The 25792-nt window shown below is 41.3% G+C and overlaps 1 protein-coding gene across 2 annotated transcripts; it reads left to right on the plus strand.

Moving 5' to 3' along the window:
• Nucleotides 1–1868: 1868 nt before the first annotated feature.
• Nucleotides 1869–24542, plus strand: hdac9 (histone deacetylase 9). 2 transcript variants are annotated; one of them, XM_022768483.1, is made up of 11 exons: nucleotides 1869–2136; nucleotides 9391–9632; nucleotides 9974–10142; nucleotides 11568–11700; nucleotides 11809–11930; nucleotides 16928–17059; nucleotides 17423–17538; nucleotides 18994–19116; nucleotides 19658–19835; nucleotides 19962–20176; nucleotides 22646–24542. In XM_022768483.1, exons 1-11 carry the CDS (start codon nucleotides 2028–2030, stop codon nucleotides 22979–22981), a joined length of 1875 nt encoding a protein of 624 aa, XP_022624204.1. In that variant the 5' UTR covers nucleotides 1869–2027; the 3' UTR covers nucleotides 22982–24542. The 2 variants fall into 2 exon arrangements, with proteins under 2 accessions (XP_022624204.1, XP_022624205.1); XM_022768484.1 differs by having other exon boundaries at nucleotides 11577–11700.
• Nucleotides 24543–25792: the final 1250 nt, after the last annotated feature.

A 25792-nucleotide genomic window follows, 5' to 3' on the forward strand; every position in this document is an offset into this window, starting at 1 on the left:
GGGTCTTTAGCCATCGTTACCTTGGACATGAAAGCCTGTTATCTCTCACACCATCTTTTCCAACTTGAATGCCAAAACGTAATTCACAAAGTTCAGGAGTTTGTAAAAAAAAAAAATAGATAAATTTTGATAGCTTGTTCACAATGTTCTATGACTATTTTGTTTCTTTCAGCTATAACAGAGTAAAGAAACATGAAAAAAATATTCCAGTTATTTATTTTAGTTTTTATATAACCATGGTGTAAATATATTTTATTCCATATATATGTATGGAATAGAAATGATTATTTGCATAGCCCCTGTTGTCTCTGTTTATAAGTAATCAAGTTACACAACAATTATCATACATTAGCCTTAAGAGTTGTTTTATGTCTGGGGCGAGCCTGCAAGCTGTGCATTTCCTTCTTGGCTACTTGGTTGCACTGTGATAAAAGGATTGAAGGGTTAAATGTTTGTCCAGCTGAAACAACACAGTAAAACTCCTTCTCTGTGTCTCTGTAGCCCAGTCGTCAGAGCTCAGGACCTAAAAATAGCCATGCTGGCTCCACGCCCCTGGCTGGGGGACAGGTCAAATTATGAAGGAAGATGAAAAATTTAAAGGCACAGGCTGCTTGGCCACAAACCTAGTCCTACATCAGTGGTCAGATAGAACATTTGACTTGACTTTTATGGGCTGGAGTCAGATTATATTAACTATGGATCTTGGCCAGTTTGGGATGTAATATTAATTGAAAAAGTCCTACTATGTAGCTAGTTGGTGTAATTTAGTTCTTCAAATGTATGTATTTGTCTTCTGTAGTCTTTCGTTTGTTATTTCTCAAATCCACCGTAAAACAGTATCAAGGGTATTTCAAGGGAATAGGAAGTGTAATCCCGGAGAGGTGTTCTTGACACAGTTTGAGAGGTTTATGTAATTGCGATCATGCTGTTATGGCATCTTACAGTTGGCTTCCTTGGCTAGCTAGCTGAAAGCATGCTTCCTGAGTAGCAGCACTGCCCTGGATACACACTGAACCCCACACACACGCTGAGCTAATGCAGTGAGGTTACACTTAAATGAACACAGTGTTCATTTGGTGATCTGATTTGACTTAACACATCTTGTCAGATTTTACCCAAATGCTATTGCATTTGTATTAGGTTGGGTTTGTTGAATTTTGTCATCATAATTTTTTTTTTTACTATTTGCCAAAAAAAATTAAATACACTATTTTCATGTTCTGTGAATCACATAAAAGACAGCCATTTTATGTTGCATAAATGTAAAGTTTATATGTGGCTCTTTTAGTACATCAAGGCAAAAATGGATCATTCCACCCATGTACCTGAGAGAACAAAATGAAGACATAAATAGAGTGAGAGAGAGAGACAAATCAGAAAAGAAAGAGATAGAGGAATCAAGCCTCCATCTGCAGAGAGGGAGTCAGGAGACATGCCTTCTGGCAGGAGCTGAAGAAGACAGCTGTGTTTGGTGTGGTATTTTTAAACGCATCAATGCTGCTCCAATCCCCGCGCCTCGCCTGACCTATTTTTAGCCAGGGCTGGCCATTGTTCTATTTCTGTCACCTGTGGGCCACGCAGTTGTTGATTCACATGCAAATGAAGCTTGCTCCCTCCCTGGCTTGCATTACTGCCTCAGCGAGGTGCTCAGTACGTGGTACGCGGCTTTCCTGGCAACTCAGCTTTACATTTTTCTCGGTCTCGGCTCAGTCACTTTGCTTAGAAGAGAAAAAGCCACAGCCTGGAGAGAAATAGGGAGAGAGGCAGATAAGAAAAAAAAAAAAGCTGGACTCTTCTCCTAACACTGTGTTAGTGTTTGGACCAGACTAAGGCAGGGCATTTGGAGCCTGCAGAGAGAGTGTGCAGTTTGTGTTATTGCTCTACAGTGAGAGTGGTTTCTCAGAGGAGGAGGCAGAGGAAGGGAGAGAGTTGCCTGTTGTGGTGGTCTCTCCCCTGAGTGGCTGAGGGGTGGCTCTTGGTGACAGGAAACGCAAGGCTTGCGATGAGACCTGAGCGCTGAGTGGAGTATGCTGCAGACGATTTACGAGGGCGAGTCAAGTTTCTCCACAACAGAGGGGCGCGTTGGACACCAGCAGCTCCCCAACCAGAGCAAGATGCACAACGTGAACAACTCAGGTGATCACACAGCCCCGGTGTTTCTACTCCTCTTGAGGGATCTCAGTTTTTTACCCTTCTCTATTTTTACCGTCTTTGCATTCCAGTCCCTGTCTTTTCCTCTACTGCTGAATCCGTTCCTACTTCTCTGCTATCTTACATCCTCTGTGCCTCTCTCGCACACATTCACTCCGTCCCTCTCTCCCTCTCTCTCACGTACTCTCAACTCTTTGCGCTCAGCTGGTCTCTCATTCTGTGTGAAAAGAGAACTCAAAGCTTCTCAGCACAGCAACGTGGTAGGATCAGGCACTTCTTCCTGAATCAAGGTATTTACTCTTGTGATGACATGCGCGGCTTTATGAGTTGTTTCTCGGAGGGATTGTTACCTTAATCTGTGTTAAACGATGTCTTGCGATTTGTTTAAAAAGTGCTGTTTATCCTAATATATTCAGCATGCACAGTGTTGTTTTTCTACTAAAAGGAGGAAATGTGTTAACACTATTCCCATGCTCTCCTTGCCTGAAATGAGTCACTGTGAACATGAAAGGGGTGTTGTGTTTTGCGAGCTTCCATGTCACAGTGCACTTTTCAGGGAACAGGAAAACCTGTGAGAGAAATACTGAGGAAACAACTGAAAGGTTTCTCTCAGGATATTTACCACAGACACTGACTGTTCTATTTTTGACCTGAGAATTGAATTGAAGAGTACATGGCTGACATCAGTATGAGTAACATCTATTCACTGAATTGACTCAAGATGAGTCACACCTTATTTGCTTTGTTTTTTTTTTTTTAGCATGTGGCTTTTGATAAAATGTGAAAATTGTTTCTGGAAACTAGTTTCAAGTTGAGGCATTGTGTTCTGTGAAAACATTGTCATGTGGGCTTTTCAGAAGCATGTGCAACCCAAAGTGCAGATTGAGTCATTTGAGTGCTAAATTTACCGAAAAATATATTATGACCTATGAGTTGTCACTGCATTGTCTACAGTTAGCCAGCAGCAAGAGGGAAAGACATGTTGCAATGTTGAATAATTTAAACTAATAGTTAAATGTGCATTTAGATTTTTTTACAGACTGTCAGCTCAGTATTGTTGGTGTAAGAGATAAGTTACAAAAACCCACAGCATTCAGTCTGACTTCAGGCAAACAAAATGGGTGACTGACAACATCCACAGGCAGTGGGCTAAACGTGAGGAGATTTAAAAATAAAACAGGAGGATGACAGGTAGATGACACATTCCATCTCTGTCAATAGAGCAGGTCTGACTATCAGGCTACACTGTCTTAGCGGCCTCTGAGCCAAACAACAGATATACCGAGCGCCTGAATTCGGGCTCCTTGCTTATTCTGTGGGTCAGCTATTCTTAGGTGAGTTATTTTCAGCTTATGGCATTAGCCTGCTAAGATTAGGCGTATGTGCGTTATCATTCCATCTCTGCATGCTCCTGATATAACAGCGGGTTGGAACAGATATTTATAGAAAATTTGCCTGTTTAATTTGTTCTTTCCACTCTTTAGTAAATCACTTGACAGTGACTAACATTATCTGTCTAAAATGTTGCTCCAGGATGCCTTTGTATGTAGTTTACTGGGTGCCCTGTAAGTGTTGTTTGTAGCGCAGACATTTAAGACCTTTAAGACAGCCCCGGGGGTGAACTGATTATTATCAGTGTTTTAGGATATTAGTCTTTTGTTTATGAAGTGATCCTTGTGTAAGCTGAATGCATTCTTTGTGAATTACTTTCAAAAGCAAACTTCTTGACATATTATATGACACTCTGCTGCTCTGCTGTTCCATTTCAAGTGGAATATGAAAATAAAGGGCATAATGTTTTGATTAGTGCCAGTAACATCAAAGTTGTGACAGAAACAGCCCTCAGACGGGCTCTCCAACAAGGGAAAACTAATTAGTCCCCCTTGAGTGCAAAATATCATGTAAAATATCATGCAAGCTCCCTTCAATAGGGACCTTTCAGACAGTAACAATGCTGCACCTTTCAAGTCCTCTTGTCTGTATCCTGTATCTATTCACTGTCTGTGTTTCAGGTGCTCACTGCTAAAGAGCCCGAGCAAAATAATACAAATATATATTCACTATCACTTAACAATTGCTCATTATGAGAATGAAGTAACTTATTTTAAACCATTACCAAACCATAATGAAGTGAAGAGCCCGCTGAACAAAAAGCCCAAATGAAAATACATAATACTTTTTGCATAATTTTTTCTGTTTTTCTTAAAGGCATGTTGTTGAAAAGCGGAGCTTAGCAGCTTGTGTTTTATCAGTAATGTTTTATCAGTAATGCTAAGGGATGCTTTTCCTCTGGTTGGTGGGATTTGGTTTGGCTCAGGGCGTTAAGATAATTGACTCTTGCTGATTGATTCATCAGGAATTTTATTGATTGTAAGATGTGGTGCCAGTGCTTTCCACAGAGTATTGGATAATGATAAAAAGTCGTGACAGAGGGACACCTAGAGTTTCCTGTGTTTTCTTAGTCGTTTTGCTTGGATAGCGATTTAGCATTTGTCGTTTTGTGTGTAGTTGTTTTGTAAGGCAGTTTGGCATGATGGCAGAACAGGTAATGACTGGACCCCTGGCTCCCCTCAGTAAAAGACCCGTGGTGGTTCAGCTCAGCTTTCTTTGTTAGCAGATAGCCTGCAAGCCGCAGCTCTGGCTTAGCTGCAAGGACGAGCCTGAGTCTTAAAAATAAGACCTGTTTCCTGCTTTAGACATGCCAGCTGCTCAAAATAACAAGGCACTTAATGAGAGATCCAGCACCACATTGCAGTCCGAAGCATCAGCTTATTTTTGCCCTCAAACATCTTCTGTATCTCTGGTTCTATTTATACTGTCAACAGGGAATTTAGATCAGCAACCATCTGTATTGCACACTAAATGCTCGCAACATACATGCTTATGGGGTAAACACAAAGTGTGCATTATGTTTACTCACAGCTGCCTAATCAGTAATAAATATGCACTAAAGATGGTGACGTGTGTTCAGATCATGTTGGGTTAAGGTACTCTGAACACATATCCTTTGGACACACTGAACACTGATGGAGCATCGGGTTCTCCAGTACTAAAGACTTTACTTTAACAACTTCACTTTAAATGTTTAGGGGATTGTACTGGTCTTAATTCGTAGTTATGAGGAAATTCTGCGAAAAGCAGGTAACATATGTAACATAGTATTTTTATAACTGTCTGAGCCTAATGAAAAGGTAAATTAACTCATCAGTATATAATTCTTAACATGCAAATATGACTGTTGCATAATTGTGACAACAATATTAATATCAAGTAATGAGTTAATTCAGAACATTACAGGTAAACATTTGTTCTCACAGTACATATGTGCTAATACTGAAAAACAACTCCACGAAACCTAAATTCCAGAATAAACATCCATGTTAATGATTTTTACCACCAAGTGAAATTGTTAATTTAATTTCATAAACACCCACCTTTCAACACTAAACACAACATGTTCTGTGTGTTACAGCATTTAAGTTTTATTTCTTTTTTATGATGAAATCTGAATATTATTAGCCTTATTCAGTGACACCAAGAGGTCCCTCTAGGTGCAACCTAACTTGCTAAAGGTTTAAGAATAGCAGCACAATTTATATTCAGCGGTATAATGTTTACAATCTTAATATCTCCTCTCACGTTAGTTGTCAGTTTATGTTTTAGTGTGATAAAAAAAATATTACATTGAAATGTCAAGGTCCTCTTTAAAACTAAAGTCCAACTTGAGTCTGCATGATGACTTATGTTGATAATGTTTTACTATATATATATATGTATATTACTATGTTATAGTAATGTCAATGGTGATGTGCGTCCATCTCCCTTCAGGGTGGGAAGACTGTTAATGTGGCCTGGGGCAAAAAAAGACAGCCATCCAACATCTCAAATTAAGGCTGTGATTGTCACTCTAACCACCACCAAGGCTAATGAGAGGCAGATTGCTTATAGAAATAAACACTTTGGGGACACTGGCGGTGCGATGCTGCAGTGGGAGTGTGGTCACAGGCCATGAGTCACCCAATCCCCCCTTGGCTGGCTCTCCACAGGGAGGAATTTAGGCATGGGGCAGGCTGCTTGTCGCACCCTTGTGCTAAAAACAAATTTGGGACCTGTCATTCATAAATCTCTTGTTTACCAGTGCCTAGAGACACTTCTGTGCACTTTCCACCAATCAGGAGACACCTCACTCTCACCCGGAATAAAACATTCATATCAAGGGTCATGATCGCCAATGGCACTATAGGAACACTGAACCAGAGGTGGCAGGCTCTTCTTTGCGAGTGATCATTTCAGAAGTATAAATGCAACACTGCGCTTTTATTTTTGCCCGTGTTAAATTGAGCAGGCGGCCTCACAACTGTGACAGTCTTTCGCACATTGTCTATATTAAGACCCTGCTCAGAAAAGCATTTATATTTAGCCCTAGTTACTGGTGGTTCCGTATTCTCCTCTGCCTAGGGAGTATTTTTGTAACACAGAAACAGTAGATTTCAGTTTCGGGTAGTTTCAGGGTACATTTGACTTGTATCACATGTATCTCCTGTAAATGTATGGCAATAGATGCAAAGGTCTAATGTATTCTGTGGTTGAGTGAAGTACACAGACAGAGGCATATTTTGACCTTTTCTATGTGTTTCAATCATCACGGAGAATGATGTCAATCGTGAAGAATTTAAGTTGTAAATTATACATTAGGTAGAGGCTTCAGCAGAGCTCGAACAATGCCTATCTACCTTTAGGACCTCATTATGTTCCCTCCTTCCATCCAGCGTTATTCTTGCCGACACAGTGGACAGAGAGTGGACAAGAATAAAACAGGCACATGAGGCTGTTGTGGTTTCCTCAAGGGCCATTTCATACAGCCTCGGTTATCAAAGGTGGCTTAAGCTTTCACACTCCTCCTCCTCCTCCTCCCCCTTCACATCCTGTTAAACCGCTGTCTGAGATTTTCTGATGGAGGCTCAGCTTGATGTGCTGATCAAAGTGGAGATCCTTAATGCCAGTCACAGTGAGGGTACAGAATGAAATATGAGATTAATTAGATATCACAGTGGTGAATACTCCCAGGCAGCAGGTGTTTTTGTTGCTATATTTAGGTCCATTAGGCAAAAAGTAGCACTAAGGCTTGTCTGAGGCTCTGAGCCCTTCAGTGGTTCACAGGTTCACGGCTACCCCTGGAACAGCGCCTGCTACAAAAGAGTCCTTTGTCAAGTACTTACAAGCTAAGATTAATATTCCCTGTCAGGAGAGAAGGAGTCTGTTCTACAGGTGCCTGTTCTCTCTGCCTGCCGAGCTGTTGTCCTCCTCTGTCATTTGATTGGAGCTGTTTTTAGAACATAGAGAGAAAAAATACAGCACAGGAGTCCCCTCTAGCTGTCTTCACTCTTTGAACATGTTTCAAGACAACTTATCACTTAGCCACTGAATATCTACAGAGAACGTGTGTGTTTTGGAGAGTTTTGTAATGCTTTCTCTCTGCCTCTCTCTGCTGGGGACTCCTTTCTTATATAAGAGCTGAAAAGCTGATATAATAGTCAACATGTCACATTGCCACTGTAGGCAGGAGATGACATGCAGTGAGACTCGATATCTGCAGGATGGGGAGACGTAATTACGTCGCCAGCGTTGCCATGGCAGCGGCAAGTTAGGGTGGTGGATACTAGGGTGTGGGGGTTGTTACAGACCAGGATTGCGCCACTTGCTTTTATGTTTCTATTTATAATCATCACCGCGGCATACACATGGAATGGTGGCAATGAAAAACAGACTACATGACAAAACGGGCGCCAGTGAGCATCAGTGAACAGGAGGGCACTGCTTCTTAATTGATGGCTACTGTAGACTGAAGCTGCTTCCTTTGGCAGGTTTAAACTCCTTTTTATTGGTATTTTATTATAGTTTTTGGGGATAAATGCATGACAGGACCAACACAAGATTATTTATGTGAACATATAAAGTGTAACGTGTCACTTTTCTCTCATGCTTCCAAAGAACAGGTGGTGTAGAAACATTGCCTGCGTTTGTTCTCTTAAATGTGACCCTTGAGAAGATTAAGGCAATGAATACACTCAATAAATCTCCCGCCAGCCACTGGAATTTTAAGTAGGTTTGAATATTTCTCTGGTCTCAAAATGGATGAGACATTATACAGTCTGGACAATGCTTATCCTTACTTGAATGTCATGCCATGATCAGCATAACTAACATGTCATTTATTTTTCCAAGAATTGGACATTTTTATTTAATCACTGGCCAAATATACTGTAGGCCTAAATACCTTATTTAATATCTAATATTGGTTCAAAGATGTGATTCTGTAAAAAAAAAATAAAAAAAACCCTCACTCAAGCCAGCTGATAAATTCAGCTGGATACAGAAGTGCGGATTAGTGTGGAACAGAAACATAAATAGGAAAAAGAAAAATATTGTGCAATTACTAATCATCCTCTATGGAATAGAGTGATGAAGTAGTCCTGTCTCCTATGTTCTTAAACGGAAATCGATTCTCTCTGTGGAGCAGGCTATATATAGTGCTTGGAGACCAAAGGGATGCCCTCGCACTTTGTATCTGGCAATTACTTGTAATGGAGGCAGTTGTCAAAGACAAAGGCAGCTCTTACCAGTGCACACATTGCAGCATCTGCACTCAAGAACAGAGTTGGAAACATAACAGTATCATGAATTCACAAACACATCCTGTTCGCAAACTACTTTGCCTTAAATCATTGATGTTAAGAAGGGATTTCTGCATGATGTTCTAGCAGAGACAGGGAAGGACTCCCTTTATTTATTTATCAAACAGTGGAAAGATAGGATTTGTGTAAATACCTCAATGACCACTTCAGCATTTCGTGCCAAGTGTCCATTGACTCTGTTATACAGCTGCTCCCAGTGGACTGTACGCTGACAGATGTGATCTTGTGTTTGTTTATAGAAACTATTATAATTGCAGGTTTCTGAGGATCACAGGAGAGAAATATGTGCTCCTTATTTTTGAGCCTTCTTTTACTCTCCCCTGCATTCTTTATTTTTTCACTTTTAAAACTCTGTGTTTCTTTTTTAGAAACCTAATTTTCCTGTTCCTCCTAATTCCTAGCAAATTTTGTTCTGCAACAATATACAGATATACTGTACATCATTGGTTGCCTGATTGGAATGATAAAGGTAAAGCTGCAATTAGGGACTGACGAATCTCTTTCTCTCTTTTATTCTATCTCCTCTTCCCTCTGTGGACCTCAGTGGACATTAAGCCAGACGTGCCATTGGCTGTGGAGCCCTTATCCCCTTTGGACCTGCGCACAGATCTGAGGATGCTGGGGCCAGGCTCGGACCCAGGACTCTGGGAGAGGCAGCTGCAGCAGGAGCTGCTCCTCATTCAGAAGCAGCAACAGATCCAGAAGCAGCTACTAATCAGCGAGTTCCAGAAGCAGCATGAGAAGTTGACCCGTCAGCACCAGGCTCAGCTCCAGGAGCACCTCAAGGTCAGTATTGCACTGAACAGTTGTATGGAGGACAGCACAGCAGCGCACACAATGGCCCAACACAGCACCTCAGTGTACAAAACAGCAGAGCACAGCATTGCACAGTGCACATCAGTAGAAAACATTATAGCTCAGGACAACATTACAGAGTACAGAAAAGAAGAAACAATTCAGCACAGAATGGCAGGGTGTTGATGAGTTTTGTATTCACAGACGAGTACAGAATAGTCCATCACAGCCAAATACCAAACTGCAGAAGTTCAGAGAAGCCACTCTTGCTGTAAAAATATATTTATCAGTGTGCTCTCTTCATGCTGACTTGAGGCCTGCATGTTTCTCAGCTCCAGCAGGAGCTCCAGGCCATGAAACAGCAGCAGGAACTTGCAGAGAAGGAGCGTCGTCTGGAGCAGCAGCAGCAGCAGAACCAGCAGGAGAAGGAGCAGGAGAGGCTTCGGCGAGAGCAGCATGTTTCCAGCCTGAGCCTCAGGGGCAAGGAGCGCTCCAGAGAGAGTAAGACCTCGACACCGTCATCATCACCATCGCTTTACCATCAGGGGCGGAATTAGTAATTTTGGTGGCCTCAGGCAAAAGCAAGCATGAGGCCCTGAAATCTTAACCCTCAACCTTTTCAATCATTTTTTAATGCATTACCTTAGAGTGGGGCCTAAGCAAAATATGCATGTAACAGCTGGATAGGAACAGTTTCCTGTAGCTGAATGCTACACTTACTGAGAAAATATTCATACAGAGCTATGTACATGTTCTGTTATCATCATTATTATGATTTTATAACATTCAGGCATCCTGTTGCTATGAAGATGGATGGTCATGACAGCTGCTTAAGCTCTTTGAGCTCGATGGCACGGACAGACTGCCAGCACAAAAAAACAACTGATATACTATAACATTTGACAGTTTTTATTTTACCTTTTTATTTTCTCACGCAGCAGCCAGTATTTCAGCAAAGATAATAGCCTTCAAGTTGGCATTGCAGTCAAGGTCCGCTATAGCCTTTGTAGGCACAAAAGGGGTGTTTTTAATTTCTGTATTTATTTGCCATCTGGCAGTCCTTTAAGACCACATCCTCTCACTGACCAGGACTAATGGCACTCTCTATTGGATCATATTCAGCAGTATAGCTATGAGTTTAAAAATTCATGTATAGTAAACCGTTATTACTGCATGTGACAATATAATAGCCATTCATAAGCAGGGAAAACTGTTCTGTTTTCATGTCTCTAGCTACTGGAGACAAGACTTGTCAATATTAGATCTAACTTTCCCGGAGGATGTCTAGGAACAAGGCAAATTGCAAACTTGAAATTAACTTTATTCATCAGATAAAGAGAAATATCCAACAATATGAGGGCGATGATGATATGGTACTTAACCAGTACATTCACCTGATGACATAAGGTTCGCCATTGACATTTAAGCTTAGATTTTAGGAGAACATATCTTTCAATAGCAAGGATGAAAATAGCTTCAGATATAGTGTTTCATATCTGTTTTTACCTTATAGCTAATAATAGATCAGATTTATGACTTTGTCAGGTCAGGTAATTTGAAACTGTGCCCTGAAACTGTAACCCTCCAATGGGAGAGAACATCCCTCGGCAGTATCACTTTAGCAGCTTGAAATGAATGTAGTGCTCTTATACCACTAGGGGGAGATCTCCCTACATAAGTGGTGGGTGCTTGGCAAGATGGAGCAAACTGAATCAGTTGAGATTAAAGAGGGAAAAAATGAGTTTTGGTTTTGGTTTGGTACAGCTTTTAATTCCAGCAGTATGTTAAATGTGATATAGGAAAACAGATGAGGAAATCTGCAAGTTACAGTAGGGTTAAAGCTTGGTTTTTTAATATTATCTGGGCAGTAATATATCAGGAGTCATAGCCCTAGGGTGACCCCAATCCCTTTGGTTCTGTCTGTTGGTCTCACAGGTGCAGTGGCTAGTACCGAGGTGAAGCAGAAACTCCAAGAGTTTCTGTTAAGCAAATCAGCCAAGGACCCTGCCAGTAATGGAACCAGTCATACTTTCATCCACCACCCAAAACTCTGGTACACGTAAGTACTTGATGTTTGTTGTTTTAGAATGAGATTAAGGTACAAATACTATATTTAAATCACATAGGAAAATTGTTTATATCATAATATTTAATTTTGTGTGATCAGGTCTTCTCACCACACATCACTGGACCAAAGCTCTCCACCTCTGCGCGGCACATCCCCCACCTGCCAGTATACTCTGCCATCACCCATAGAGAGCAAGGACGACTTCCCCTTGAGGAAGACAGGTTTGTTAATTTGCACATTCACACACGCTCGCACACACAGCGCAGACATAAAAATGCAAATACACATACATACATGCATACATAAATCTGCACAGGCACACAGCTAGGTAAAAAGATATCTCTGTGAGTGTATTAGATGTGGCCCTGTATTAGTAATTTTCCGTTCACTATGCTGGGTTGTTAATACAGTGAGATTCTTTTTGACCCTTGTCAATCAAGAGGTCGGTGTACCCGGTGAGTACTTCCTGAGGTTGCTGATGACCTGCTAATGACATCAGTTAGGCTCATTATGACCCCTGCCCCCTCCTCATTCCTCCAGGGCTCAACTCAAAACTTTCACAAGAGGTGACACATGCCAGAAAAGTAGCTTAAACCTTCCTCATTCCTATTTGGATTATTCTAAAACATACCAGCAGAACACAGGCAACAACACACTTTAATTGCATGTTTTCCCTTCACAAGTTTAAATTTTAATTACTGTTATTTGTACTGAAATTACCTTGCCATTATTTAAAAGGAACCACATTTCTCCCTATGTTAGAATAATAAACCACGTTCCAAGGCCTCTTTTAGTGATAAATGAGAGAATTAAAGCCGATTAATTTCTCCTGAGTTATGGGCTTTAAAAACTATTTTGAAAAGACGCAGGTTTCCACCAGAAAAGCAGCTCAGGTTTGTTGGTTTAAAGTTTGAGGAACCCTTTGGGGATCGCTGTGTAAATAAGAATAATTCCTGCCTTTCATGGTTTGCACGAGCACAAGTGCTCGCCAAGCTAAAAACTTCATAATTCGGCAATGAGGTCACCAAATTACATTATGTTCTTTTCCCTTCTGTGTCTCTTTTAATTACATTGGAAAACAATTATACTTGTTGAGTTATTTAACTACAGGCCTGTCATGTTGCATGTATACACAATTTAGAGATCAGGCAAAGGAATTATATCTTGTAAAATAAAGTAACTGCATGGCAAGGATAAATATTAGAAAGGTGAATGAAAGCTTTGAGAGTTTTTCTTTATTGTAATCGCTGTGAATCATACCATCATCAGAACAGAGAAATGCCTCTTCTAAATATATAATTACACCTCTGAGACATGACTGTAGACCCACAAGGTAAGGAGTTGCCTCAAAAGTTTAATAACCAGTTGAAGACAGTTCTCTTAAATAACAGAGAGACTGTTTATGGTAGCATTGTTTGCCTTTCACTGTGAATACAGAAAGGCAGGTTTAAACAAATCACTGGACAGATAGAATTTCAGTCTCTCTGCTGCTCACACCTGACATTTTCATGCTTTCATTCATGGTTAAACCGTCTCCCTATTTCTGTGCACTGATAAAACTATTTCTTGCTCTGTGGATTCCTGAATCTATATGTGGTCATTTCCTGCTTAGGCCTTCCTCCCCCACTTCCTGTCTGTCTTCATTAAAGTCCTCTGAGAGCTTGGCACGCGAGGGGGACACACAAAGGTAGTGTTGTTCCTCAAGCCACTGGCTGTCACTGATAGCTGATTGGCAGGTGTTGCTGAGTTAGGACTGGCACTGGCAGGATGAACCTCGATGGGACTGTTTGTTTAAGCAAAGATAGCTCTCTCAAAACAAAGTGGAGATGACTCGAATGCTCCATGTTAGACTCCCACTGCTTCATTTGGCCAGAGGGCAAAGAATCATCTTTTTCTGGTTGGGTTTGAGGTTCACACTGAGGTTTATGATGTGCATGTCATGATGTGTATATTGTGTAAGACTTGGTTAGTTGATGATCAGTAAATCCTTTTTAAAGCTTAGTTATGAAATTTAGGTTTCAGTGGACAGTTAATGAAATGTGAATTTTATTCAAGTAAGCTCAATGTATTTGCATTCCTTGTCCTGGAAATAGGAATTAATGAGTTTCAGTCCATGTTGATATTTAGAATGCACAGGTAGAGGACAATATTGTTTTACAACAAACAAATACGTAATCTGTAGAGATGACAGTTTCAACTATGAACCAGTACAGAAAATATCCCGCTAAAGAAACAATCTGTGCTTTGATCTCTACTATTAACAGTAGAAACATCCTTAAATACAAAGGACAGCTGTGTTGCCCTTGCTTTCATTTCCCTCACCTAAAAAGTCATTTGAAGAATTTCACGTGATTAACTTGTTTACTTGATATATATGCTCATCGTTTCACTTCCAGAAACTAGAATAGACCGGACCGAGGGCACGTCGTAGTTTGTGCCAAGAATAGTTGCAGCTTAGCAGTAAGAAGTGCAACACCCTCTCTGGTCTTGACCCAGTTACCAAATGTGTGCATTCAGCAGGTGCAGGGAAGATTTTCAAAAATAATCCTACAAAAGTGAAACTGTAAAGCCCAAAGCATATCAAAGTAAAGTTTGTGTGTAAACTCCCTATGTTAAGAATATAATAAGATAAGATCTGAACTTAATGATAATCCGACAAAATAATATCTAAACACTGAGGAAACTGTAATTTAGCTTTGGTTAAAAATGTTATATTGTAATGTTAAAAGAACAGCAACCAGCGAGCATTAATTCATACATAAGAATATCAGGCAAAATGCACAGCAGGCCTCCTCATGTACTGAACACACACCTCAGCTCTCCACGCAGCCATCTGTCCAGGTCCAGGCTCTAATGGACACTGACACTCGCAGTGGCAGCAGAGGTAAAATTCTGATTAAGTGGAGATAACATAACACACGCCACTAGCCCTGCAGCACCACTTTTAAATGTAATAAGGTGATTGATTTATGACTGTGGTATATTGCAGGCATTACTGTATGTTTTTGCTAACTGAGAAGTCGGAGCAGAAGTGACCCAGGTGTGCATGTGTATATGCTTTGCAGTTGCCATCATTGCCTCCTGTTGCACTGTGCACCAGGGCATTTTTTCCATGGAGACCAGTGAGAAAGTGTTTGTTCCTGTGCTGCTGTCTGGCGTTCCCGTGGCGACCAATTGGGATGCGTAGCTTGGTGGCAGCAGTGTGTAAAAATAGAAAGCAATCAAGGCAGCAGGGCGTGAAGCAGATTCATACGACTCCCAACAGCGTTTTCTCTCCATTTATCTCTCCTGCCTTCTTTCTTCCTCCCTCGCTCTCTTTCATTCTACCTCACACCCACAGGATTAGAGGTCTGTGCCACGTATTAGGGAAGAGGGTTTTGCTGCTTTTGACAAAAGCCAGAAATAGCAGCATCTGGCCCACTCTCCTAGCTGTGCCCCCATCACCGCTCCCTCTCCTCCTCCCTGCAGTGCGCCCACGTCATAGCCCCACTTCCGTATGTATAGCTGTATGTTGTACACATTGCAAAAGACCTATTTAATTATTGATCGGAACTAAATAATTGAAACAGGTTGGCTATTGTGTAACAGAAGGTTTACATAACTTCAATACAGCTTTGTGCTCTGGCTTTCGTACAAAAGACCAGCTTATCTATTCTGCTTGTTTATTTGAGTGTGTAATGCTAGCTGTGGGATTCCATGTCCAAAGGGTTGATGGGAAGTCCATATGAGACGTGTTGACCTAGTGAATCACTGTCACTGTGAGTAGACAGGAGCACGACTCAACAGTCAGACACACAAGCATTTGCTTGCATTTATATAAGTGCTGCTTAGATCATTCACAATTAATCCCTTGACTTGATTCAACCTCCTGGTTTCGTTAAATTCTTTGCATCATATCATTTTTCCTTTGTCACAACTGTGCTGTATATACAATTTTTTAGTTTTTCTTTAGAGCAGTGTTTTTGGACTAATTAGTGATATTGTCTTTTTTATCAGAGGTTTGCAGGGCTTCACATGTTGGGACATGTCCTCAATACCATTTGTTTTTTTGTTTTTTGGGGGGTTTTTTTGTGTTGATTCTAAAGTGACTATTCATTTAGCAGGGGACTTAATGGTCTATAATATTTTCTTAAATAAAATCCATGTTCCAAGTTATCAAATTTTATCACCAAATTAAAGGAAAATAAAGAACATATTAATCTCAGTGGTGCACAATACCTTAACCCTGCTGAGGTATGCCTTTAGTAGTTAAACTTTTGTGTTGGTCCTTTAGAAAGAACGGCATATGCAAATCAAATTCAGTGTCATCAAACTTGTTTTGGTGTGTCATGGATGGTAATTATCAGCTGTGTGTAACAGTGTTAGTGTTTTGTTGGGTGTTCCTGCAAAGGACAAAATCTACCCTGGTTAAATTAGGATTAAAAAATAATTAAATAATCTAAAGTGAGACAAAATGCCAATATTTGACAAATGTCTTTAAATCTGTCATTAATACCAGTTGATAAGTATAAAAGCAATATGTCAATTGTGAGGAATATTACGTCAGGTTTTCTGTCAATACTGATGGACTGGATTTGTAAGTCTGGATCAGTTCAGGCCAGTCGGTGTGTGAGTGTGTGTTCGGACTGTGTATTCGGGTATCTCTGTTTTGCATTAGGAGGAGGGGGCGTGGGGAGAGCCTGAAACATCTGCCATGTTTTTGTGTTAGTTTAACTGTTGCTACTGTATCAGACTGTGGTCACCAGGGCGGCAGGTAGCGGACTATTTCACTTAGAGCCTGTGTGTTGCTCGACCTAATTTAGTCCAGATGATGTGGAAATGCGCCCAATCCTGACTCATTTAATTTATCTGAAACCTGCTCTGAATTTCACTGAAACTGAAATTGTTACACGTCAAAGCGTGACAACATTGCTTATTTTTTAACTGATTTATAGTCTTTTTATTTCTCTTTTAGTTTCCTCTTATTTTATGATGTTACTGTTTTCTTTGATAAAGTTCATTTCATCCAGGCTGTATGAAAGCATACTGTTTGACTCTATAAAAAATAGCCACAGTACACTCACAGGATTGTATAATTTATCTCCATGGGAGTACAGTCTGAGCCCACTTTCCCATGAATGGGAAATTAATGGGAAAGTGGGCTCAGACTTGTGGAACCCACTGTATCTGCAAATACTGTGAATTTAGACTTAAAAAATATCTGTCCCTTATGTTTTAGCCTCCGAGCCCAACCTGAAGGTACGATCCAGACTGAAGCAGAAGGTTGCAGAGAGGAGGAGCAGTCCAATGCTAAAGAGAAGAGATGGAAACATCATGACTCCTTATAAGAAGAGGGCCCTGGAGCTAATGGGTGTGTAATTATAGATTACATTTTTATTTTTTTCCGTGAAGTATTTTTCCTGCAAAAACATCTGTGGAAAATTGTCTACATCACATTATCAGGTGTTTAAAATGTTCTCTGAAAACAATACAGGCCTATATCCTAGTTTTATTATTACAGAGTTGGACAATAATGAGCAGTTTTACAATGCAGTAGCATATAATGGCTATTACACTTCAGTGTTAAGAAAGACCATTGTAATCAGGCAGCCATGACAGTACAGAATTAAACTGTTGTTAGACTGCAGCTGTTAGGCAAAGTCTCTGTGTATTGTGTGTTGAGTGTAGTAAGTGAGCATGCATACTATGCGTCTAACTCCTTGATGTTTCCTAGACTCTACACCCACGAACAGTGCCCCTGGCTCCGGCCCCAGCTCTCCCATAGGGGCCTCAAGTGCCTTGGGGGCTGAAAATGGACCCTCCTCTCTGCCTACTACAACAAAAACTGAGGTATGTTCATAAATCATCAAACACTCTGAATGATTTGCACTTCTGATGTTGTTCTGCATGGAAATTATGTGAATATCAAAACTATACTTTTATGTCAGGGCACTAAATGCCTGTGTGCCCTTTTGCTTGCAGCTATAAAAACAGCCAGTTGTCCTGTCTGTTACACTCCAATGAAAATGGCTCCCCACACTGACATTAAAGAGGCACAGCTTGACCCGCATGTCATGGTTAAAAATAAAAAATAAATGGACTCTATTAGTGTTAAAATTCTGAACAGAGACATTGCAAAAACAACAGTAGAAATTAAAATGCTGCACATTTTTCTATCCAACATTTTTTTCCAGATGTGCTGTACAATCAATTTTATGTTTTGCAAAAAAAAAAAAAAAAAAAAGCCATCTTTGGTTTGGCTGTAAGGTTGCTGTTGGCTTGTAATGGTGTTTCTGTCACTGGCCTGGCTGTATGCCTGTACTGAGTTGTTCTGAGGCGTTTCCCAATAGATTCATGGCTGAGTTACTGACCAGAGCTCCCCTTGGACCAAGCTCACAAAGCAGACCATTATAGAGGGTGGCAGATATGACACATCTCTGAACAATCTTAACTGAACAGCTGTGTTTTTCTTAACCATCGCTGTTTACTCTCCCAGGGACCTCCAGCGACACAGAGAATGGAGAGACGCCCTGACATCGGGCCGAAGGTTGGGGCTTAGGGAGACAGACGAACTGTGGAGTTTAATTGATATCCCAGGCACTAGTAGCCAAAGACACCCACATGCTAACAACATAAACACACAGGATTGCTATTGTATCAGCTCAAGCTGTGGCTCTCATGAAAGTCATTGGTGGACAGCGGGGCTGCCCGTAGACCTCATGCCTGTTGCAAAAGCAAGGCGTGTTTGTGCACCGTTACATTAGGTATCCTTTTTCACAGGGAACGGGTCCCTCGGGTCAAATATGGGCCGGATATCCACATACAGGTCACTGAGTACTGGTAGGGGTTGGAAGGATAAACATGGCTGTTCCAAAACCACATGCTGGTCCACTGCTCTGCTGGGTACAGGAAGTATGCCCCAGTGCTGATGTTCTCTGAGAGAGTAGCCTGAGGGTGGGGACCAGGGAGTAAGAAAAGGCAGCAAGCAGGATTGTGGACTGAAGAACTGAGGGTGGAGTGATAGATTTAGAGGTTTGCAATGTTTTATAATAACGTATCATCCTCACTGGTGCCATTCTGTGAAGCTCCAGGGGAGCTCTGCTGCCTGCCACACCTTTATATCATCCATCATGAAAACTCATACCTTTCCGTTTGCAGCAAGGAGGGCTGTTGTTCGTCATAGTGCATTAAGGTTTATGCCACTGCACATGTTGCCTTTTGAAATTGTCCATTGTGGGATTTCTAAATCTGTCGCCTCCTCCTAAATCTCTCTGTCTTCTGCTGTGTCCTGTGTGTTTGATGCAGAGATGGCCTTCACAGCCGAGATTATTCCGACCTGAGGGCTCCGTGTCCATGCTGAGCTTATACACATCTCCCTCCTTACCCAACATCTCCTTGGGGCTTTCGACTACATCCTCACCCATCAATGTGAGTACAAATTCTGCATACATTCTCAGATAACCCATATGTTTTACATGAAATCTCGCTTAATACACAGGTTTAGTCGTACAGTGATGCTAAGCTTTTCAACTCAGTCTGTAAATTGCAAAACCTGCCAGCAGTGGCTGTCTGGGTTCTCTGTATGACTGCAGGTCTTTGACCTGTTGCCCCAAATAATTTTATCGCCCTTAGATAAATATTGTTCTGCAGTGTCTTGTGTCAGGCATGCTCTTATCTTCCCCTATTACCTCATTTATCACAGCTTTAAAAAGTCCAAGGCCACTCAAGTGCAACTCCTGATAACATAGCAGATGATATATCATCTTTAAGGTCTTTGGCACATTCCACAGAGGCCTGTTCATCAGATGCAGTAACTTCTAACCATTGATGCTCTCTGATTTCAGCACATATTCATTCACAAAAAACAGTTGAATTTATACAAATGATTATGAATAATTACTAGTCCTAGTGCATGGCACGTGTAATTTGAATTCATGAATAATCATTACTTTATCACCTTTTCTCTCAGGCGGCCATAGGGTTGAAAGACAGATCAACAGAAATCAGGCAAGGGCTGCCTGGGCATCTCCTGGGCCCTGTGCCCCTTCAGACAGGCCTGGAGTCCAAGGTGAGCCCCAGTCACCAGGCTCTCCTCCAGCACCTCCTCCAGAAGGAACAGATGAGGCAGCAGAAGATCCTCTCCTCTGGTAAGTCTTCTATCCTTGTCTTCAAGCATTATGTAACAAATTTACAATAGGATTTTTGTAGAAACATAATAATATATTTAAAAATAAAAGTTTTGATTTTTTTACTTTATTTTGATTTTTTTCAAGGCCAAGGCTCCATGTCGTCCCACCCTCAGTCCCCACTGGCCATGAAGGATCGGCCTTCCAGCAGTCGGCCGAAACTACCAAAACACCGGCCCTTGAACCGGACCCAGTCGGCTCCACTGCCCCAGAACACACTGGCCCAACTCGTCATCCAGCAGCAACACCAGCACTTCCTGGAGAAACAGAAACAGTACCAGCAGCAGGTCCATATAAATAAGGTATTGTGCTGTTCATCAATATTCAAATCACAGGGGACGATTTTGACTTTCAGATTGCTTTTCGCAGCATTCTACATTCCTTTTTAGGTCTCGTGAGATCTCATTTTACAGCAGGGAGTCTGATTTAATCATTTTAAGCACACAAATGCTGATCTATTTTTAGCCTTTTGTAAAAGCATCTGTGGTAGCTCAAGTTTACAGACCTGGGCCGTAGTCTGTTCCTCCCTGGAATCCTGGTGTTATTTCTGCGAAGCAAAGAACTTCTGCCTGACTTCAAATGGGAAAGAAATGCTTCCCCTGCACTAATTCTGTTATCATAGCTTAAGGCATCAGTGCTGTGCACATGCTAACTCTGTGAAATTCAATTCAAGCTAAGTTCAAATGAAGGAAAAAGTGCCCAGAATACATTTTGTTCCTCTGTGGCAATATTTGTGTTTCTGTTAGCTGGCCGAGGTGACCTCGCTATACACAGAGTGTAATTATTCTGGTGAGGGACGTGTGTGAGGTGGCAGACACTGTGAAAGGCAGCATTGTGTGAGCTCACATACTGATGTGTCCCAACGCTGGTCCCTGAAAGAGCCATGGGAACCCTAGAGGAGCTCTTACCTGGAAGTAATAGAAAGCACAAAGTACCACAAGGACATACTGAGTTGTACAGCACAGATGTACAACTTTGTTTCTGTTTGAATTCCTCTGTAACACTAAAAGTAACTAACATGTATCACTGCCAGGTGAAATTAGTTTTAATATCAGCTGTAGTTATTGAAAAGTTCTTTGTGATTTGAAAAGAGCTTTGGAATAATTGCGACATCTCCTCTAGAACCACGTGAACAGGCCCTGCTGCGATCACTCAGGCCAATGAGATCGCAAGTAAAGCCTCTTTAAGTGAAGGTTATAAATGGCCACTAATCAGGGATGAGCCCTCAGTGTTTACTGAGAGGGATCTCCGAAACATTGCCCTAATTAATTTCCTAGCAGAGGCTTGTCTGCAGTTGTTTTTAAACGTCCTTCAGTGCCTGCAACAGTAGGGGGCACTGATGGAAATTTACAAGAGCTTAGGGATTTTAGGAAGAGGTATGAACAGTGTTTACTAATGCCGAACTAAGGAGGCTAATTCTTATAGCTGAAGGGACATTCTGTAGACAGTAATGTTGTTGGTTACCAGCTGTCAAGGGTAGGCACTTCTCAACCTGTTTATGGAGCCCTCTTGTGGTCGAGTAATCATATGATGGCACCATTACAGTGGTTCTGATTTAACAAAGCTGCAAGACAGTGAAGCAGTCCTCTGCAGAGAGCGTCTCTGTCAGGCTGAATCTGAACTCGCATGTGTCTGTTTCTGGTAACAAATATTTCAGTTATTTTGCACTATCGCTGCTTTATAACATGTTTCCGTGAATGCAAAACATGTGATTGACATTTTGAACTGTCTTTCACTTAGTTCCAGGTGCAGCTGAAAATCAGAATGGATAATTAATTCTCTATTTGACTGATTAGAATATTTTTGATGGACAGATGTGGTGAAAATCTGAGCATTGCTGAGTTTCAGAGAGAGATTTGATGTGCTCACTGGTGCCTGTGGAGAGGACTGTTGCTGGGTTTGATGCAGCTGTGTGTGATATGCTCTCTTGATATCCTCTTCAGAAAGCCTATACAGTAACTTGCTCCCTGCACCGGTATCTTGGCTCCAGTGTTTGCAGAATATATCCACAATCTCTCTCTCAAAACATGAGACCTTGTACATTCTGAACGGTATTTTATAAAAAAAATTAAGCAAGTGAGTGACACTAATCCACTTACCTGGGGCAGCCACCATTATTGAGTGTTTATTAACTCCCATAAAAAGGCAGGAACAATGGCCAATCTCTTTCCACTCTTAAACCTCCTTAAAATGTAGTTTACAAAAGCCACTAGCCAGACACATTATCAGTTTGACATTCCCCTCTGTGGTATTATTAAGGTTACAGTAGCTTTATTGAATACAGATATTTGTTCGTATAAATGGTTGTGTAAATGTCAGTTTGTTTTTATAGTCTAGTTTTATTCCAATGTAGCAGTACCATATTTATTTAGCAAAACACAGTGTCAGACTAGGATTTACCAACATGAAAATGCTCACACGTATGGCTTGTGTATCCTTAATTACTTTCTTTCCTGCAGTTTTGTAATCACAGCTGTTTTTGGTATTGATTTCTCTAACAAAATAGCCTGAAGGCTATAGGTTATTTATGTTGTTGTAAGAGTTTGATTTCATCACAAAATTGACAAAGAGGATATAATATGATATCATTTTTTATTGTTTGACAGCCAGACAAGTATTACTAGATGGCTGTGAAAAGGCCAATGAGAACTGTATCTTTGCCTTCTTTGGATGTATTTACATGCTTATTATTATTATTATTGTAGCTGACATTTTTTTGCTTCATTAACTGCGTGATATCATCACTGATGTGGAGTCTATGTGTTTTGCAGCTGTTATCCAAGTCCATTGAGCAGTTACGTCAGCCCAGCGCACACCTGCAGGAGTCGGAGGAGGAGCAGGAGGAGCAGCAGCACGGAGAGCAGACGGAGAGCATGCAGGAGGACAGGCTGCCCCCTGGAGGAGTCATCCGGAAGCACACGCTCAGCAGTAGCAGCAGCAGTGGCTCGAGCGGCGAGCTCCCCGACACTCACTGCGGGGTTATTAAGGTCAAGGAGGAGCCGGCCGATAGCGAGGATGAGTCTCTGACCAGTCAGAGTTTAGAGTCAGAGCAGAGCACCTATCTTCACCAGGTCAAAGGGAGACTGGTGATAAGAGCAATGATCTGAGAAGGGAAGAGGATGAGATCACACACTCACAACATTCGCAGATAAACAAGTCTCTACAAACGTGCGTCTACATCCTTACACACACACACACACACACACATTAACATACATATACACACACATACAGCAGCAATTGCACAGTAGGCCAGCTCTCCCTGTCACTACATATGACCCCTTCTCACTCAGCTGCAGCCTCACTCGTCCCACGCTCGAAGACTCTCTGTTTGTGATCTTTGTGTAGTGATCTCTGTAAAATATGTATGTTTCACTTTTGTGTATATAATATGAAGACAATTTAGACCGTTCTTTTTAAGAGCTGCTTTGGTCATCAAGTGACAAAAAGTCGTATGTACATATACTGTGGATTTAGCATCAAAGATGATTTCTAGAGGGAAGGTCGAACAGGTGTACAGCTTCGAAGAGCCAACTTGTGTTCCCACTGTGTACATTTTTTGCCATAAAATATTTGAATGCTCCTCTATCCACTTCAGCGTGGAGAATTATCATAAAGTCCTGACAGTATGTTAAGAGTTTAAAACACTACATGCTCTGTTGTTCTCAAAAAATCTGTGATGATGTTCCATGTTAAGTTGTCTCAGAAACTGAAATAATGAACATCTGTCTTAGAGAGAATGTATACTTAAATCCTAACAGAGGACGCTCCCTCGGGGCAAACTTTTGCTCTGGGAGTGATATTGCCATTGGAATATGGTCCACTGCTCATATTGCAATTTGAAGGATAAAGCACTAAATCCCTGCTTGGGTGTGCAGGCATCTCCCAACACATCCCAGGTCTCCTTGTCTCTCTCTCTCTGTCTCTGTCTCTCTCTCTCTCTGAGCAGTCCCAGAGCCAGGGCCCTGTGTTAAGCCGAGCTCTCCTCCCCTCTCTCCCTCTGGGTCCAAATCAAAGCTCGGGCCGGGTTCCTGCCCAGCTTTCAGCGGAGGAGTCAGACAGAGAGAAAGAGAGAGAGAGAGAGAGAGGGCCGGGCAGGAAAAGCCTTCTAGAAGCCAGGAGTTGGAGTGATTCATGTGTGCAGGAATGTTGAGAGAGGAGGACCTAGGGTTGGAGGAGTCCAAGGGGCCAGGCTTGAGAATTGATTTACTGTCAAGGCGAATTACAAAGTGAGTGGGGATATGGTTAAGGGAGTCCTTTTTAAAGGGAATCGCTTCCTTCGTATTCCCTAGTGGCTTGGTTACCTCAATATGCAGGTTTGATGTTACTTCAATAAAAAACCCTGGATGGGACCTTTTTTTGTTTCAAGCCTGTTTTCCCCTGAAAGTGCCCATTGCAACATGTATAGTCTGTCTTAAAGTGATCAATCAAATGTATTGCATAGCTGTAAACCTTCCTGTTTCATTTGTACCGTCGACTAAATGTAAAAAAAAATGCTAGTATGAGGTTCTGTGTTTGGATTCATGTGAAAATCAAAACTGTCTGTCTTATACTGTACATTCAGATTGTCCGGTTTTAATGTTTTTAGTGTAAGTAAACACAATCAGAACAATGTGAGTCTTGTTCTCTTGCTCCTTTGATTTGGTTGTAACGAGAACCCCTTTGCTGTCAGTGGGGGTGGTGGAGGTGGGAGGGCAGGGGTGGGGGTGGGGGGTGGGGTTGCGGGTCCTGTGGTCTGTTCATAGCAGTTTGCAGTTTTCTTCTCTTTTTTTGCCTTGTGTGATAAACCTTTCTTTTTTAAAATAAAGTTCATTTACCTCTGATGTTCATGATGATCATTTGTGTATTTTCGTCTCATTGTGAGGATGCATGCAGAGGAAAGGAAGCAAAACACACCATACATCAAGGCTTTCAAAAACTTTTTGAAACTTTTTGTCTTATTCGCAAATGGCATTCTTGATTATTTTGAAATTAGCTTCTCAAATGGACGGCCTAAATCATTAGCTCAGCTTGCCTTTCCCACACTAGGTCCTATAACCCAGCTCTTTATTTTCAGGGGATCTATGTAACCCTTTACAGGGAGCTTAAGAGGCTTTCCAAACATTTCTTTGATGTGAGCAAGCAAGGCTTCTTGTGGCAGTATTTGAGCAGTCAAGATAAGGTGAGCTGCGAGTGGGTGATATATGACTTATGCGGATACTTTCAAACCAAGCTTAAGCAATTTCACAGCAAGCTTAGGTCATGGGACTGGCCTGATATGCTATACACGCAATGATGAGACTGGAAAAGTTCACTCATAGTCTAATGTTGCTCTCTGCAAAACACCACTCTTGAGAGCATCTTTTAAATGGCAAAAGTGACCAAATTATGATTGCTCAAAGTTAAAAGGCATTTGTGTGTGTGCACCACACATGTGATGGATAAAGACCTTTATTAGATTGTATATTATATAAAACAATACATTTTATCCAAACAGGAACACTCTTTCATGAAACTTTCATGAGAGCTTCTAAAGTATTTTCACAAAGGTGTAGTGTTACTTCACATTAGGAAGTATTTGAGTTAAATTAGACACTGACTCTTTCTTAAGTAGACTCCATCTGTCTTGGGCTTCAGGCCCTTGTGATTTTAAATGAGCTGTTACAAAGGCAGAAAAAATAACGAAGCCTAAATCCATCTGTACTGCCCCTCCCCAGCTGTGCACAGAGCCAGTTGTAAAAGCAAACAAGCATTTTTAAAGGTGTAAGGAAGTGAGGAAGACGTAAGCCCACCTATTTCCTTTAAATGGATTAGACCCTAAGTGAGGCCTGAGTTTTTATCACCTGCAGTGCTATAAAAATAGGCATTTGGATGCAGTATGCACATACATATGAGAATGAGTGATAGATGATGGTGATGACAACTTTGCAGAGTCAAAA

The sequence above is a fragment of the Seriola dumerili genome, unplaced genomic scaffold (assembly GCF_002260705.1).
Source record: "Seriola dumerili isolate Sdu_G_001 unplaced genomic scaffold, Sdu_1.0 BDQW01001661.1, whole genome shotgun sequence".
Classification (NCBI taxonomy): domain Eukaryota; kingdom Metazoa; phylum Chordata; class Actinopteri; order Carangiformes; family Carangidae; genus Seriola; species Seriola dumerili.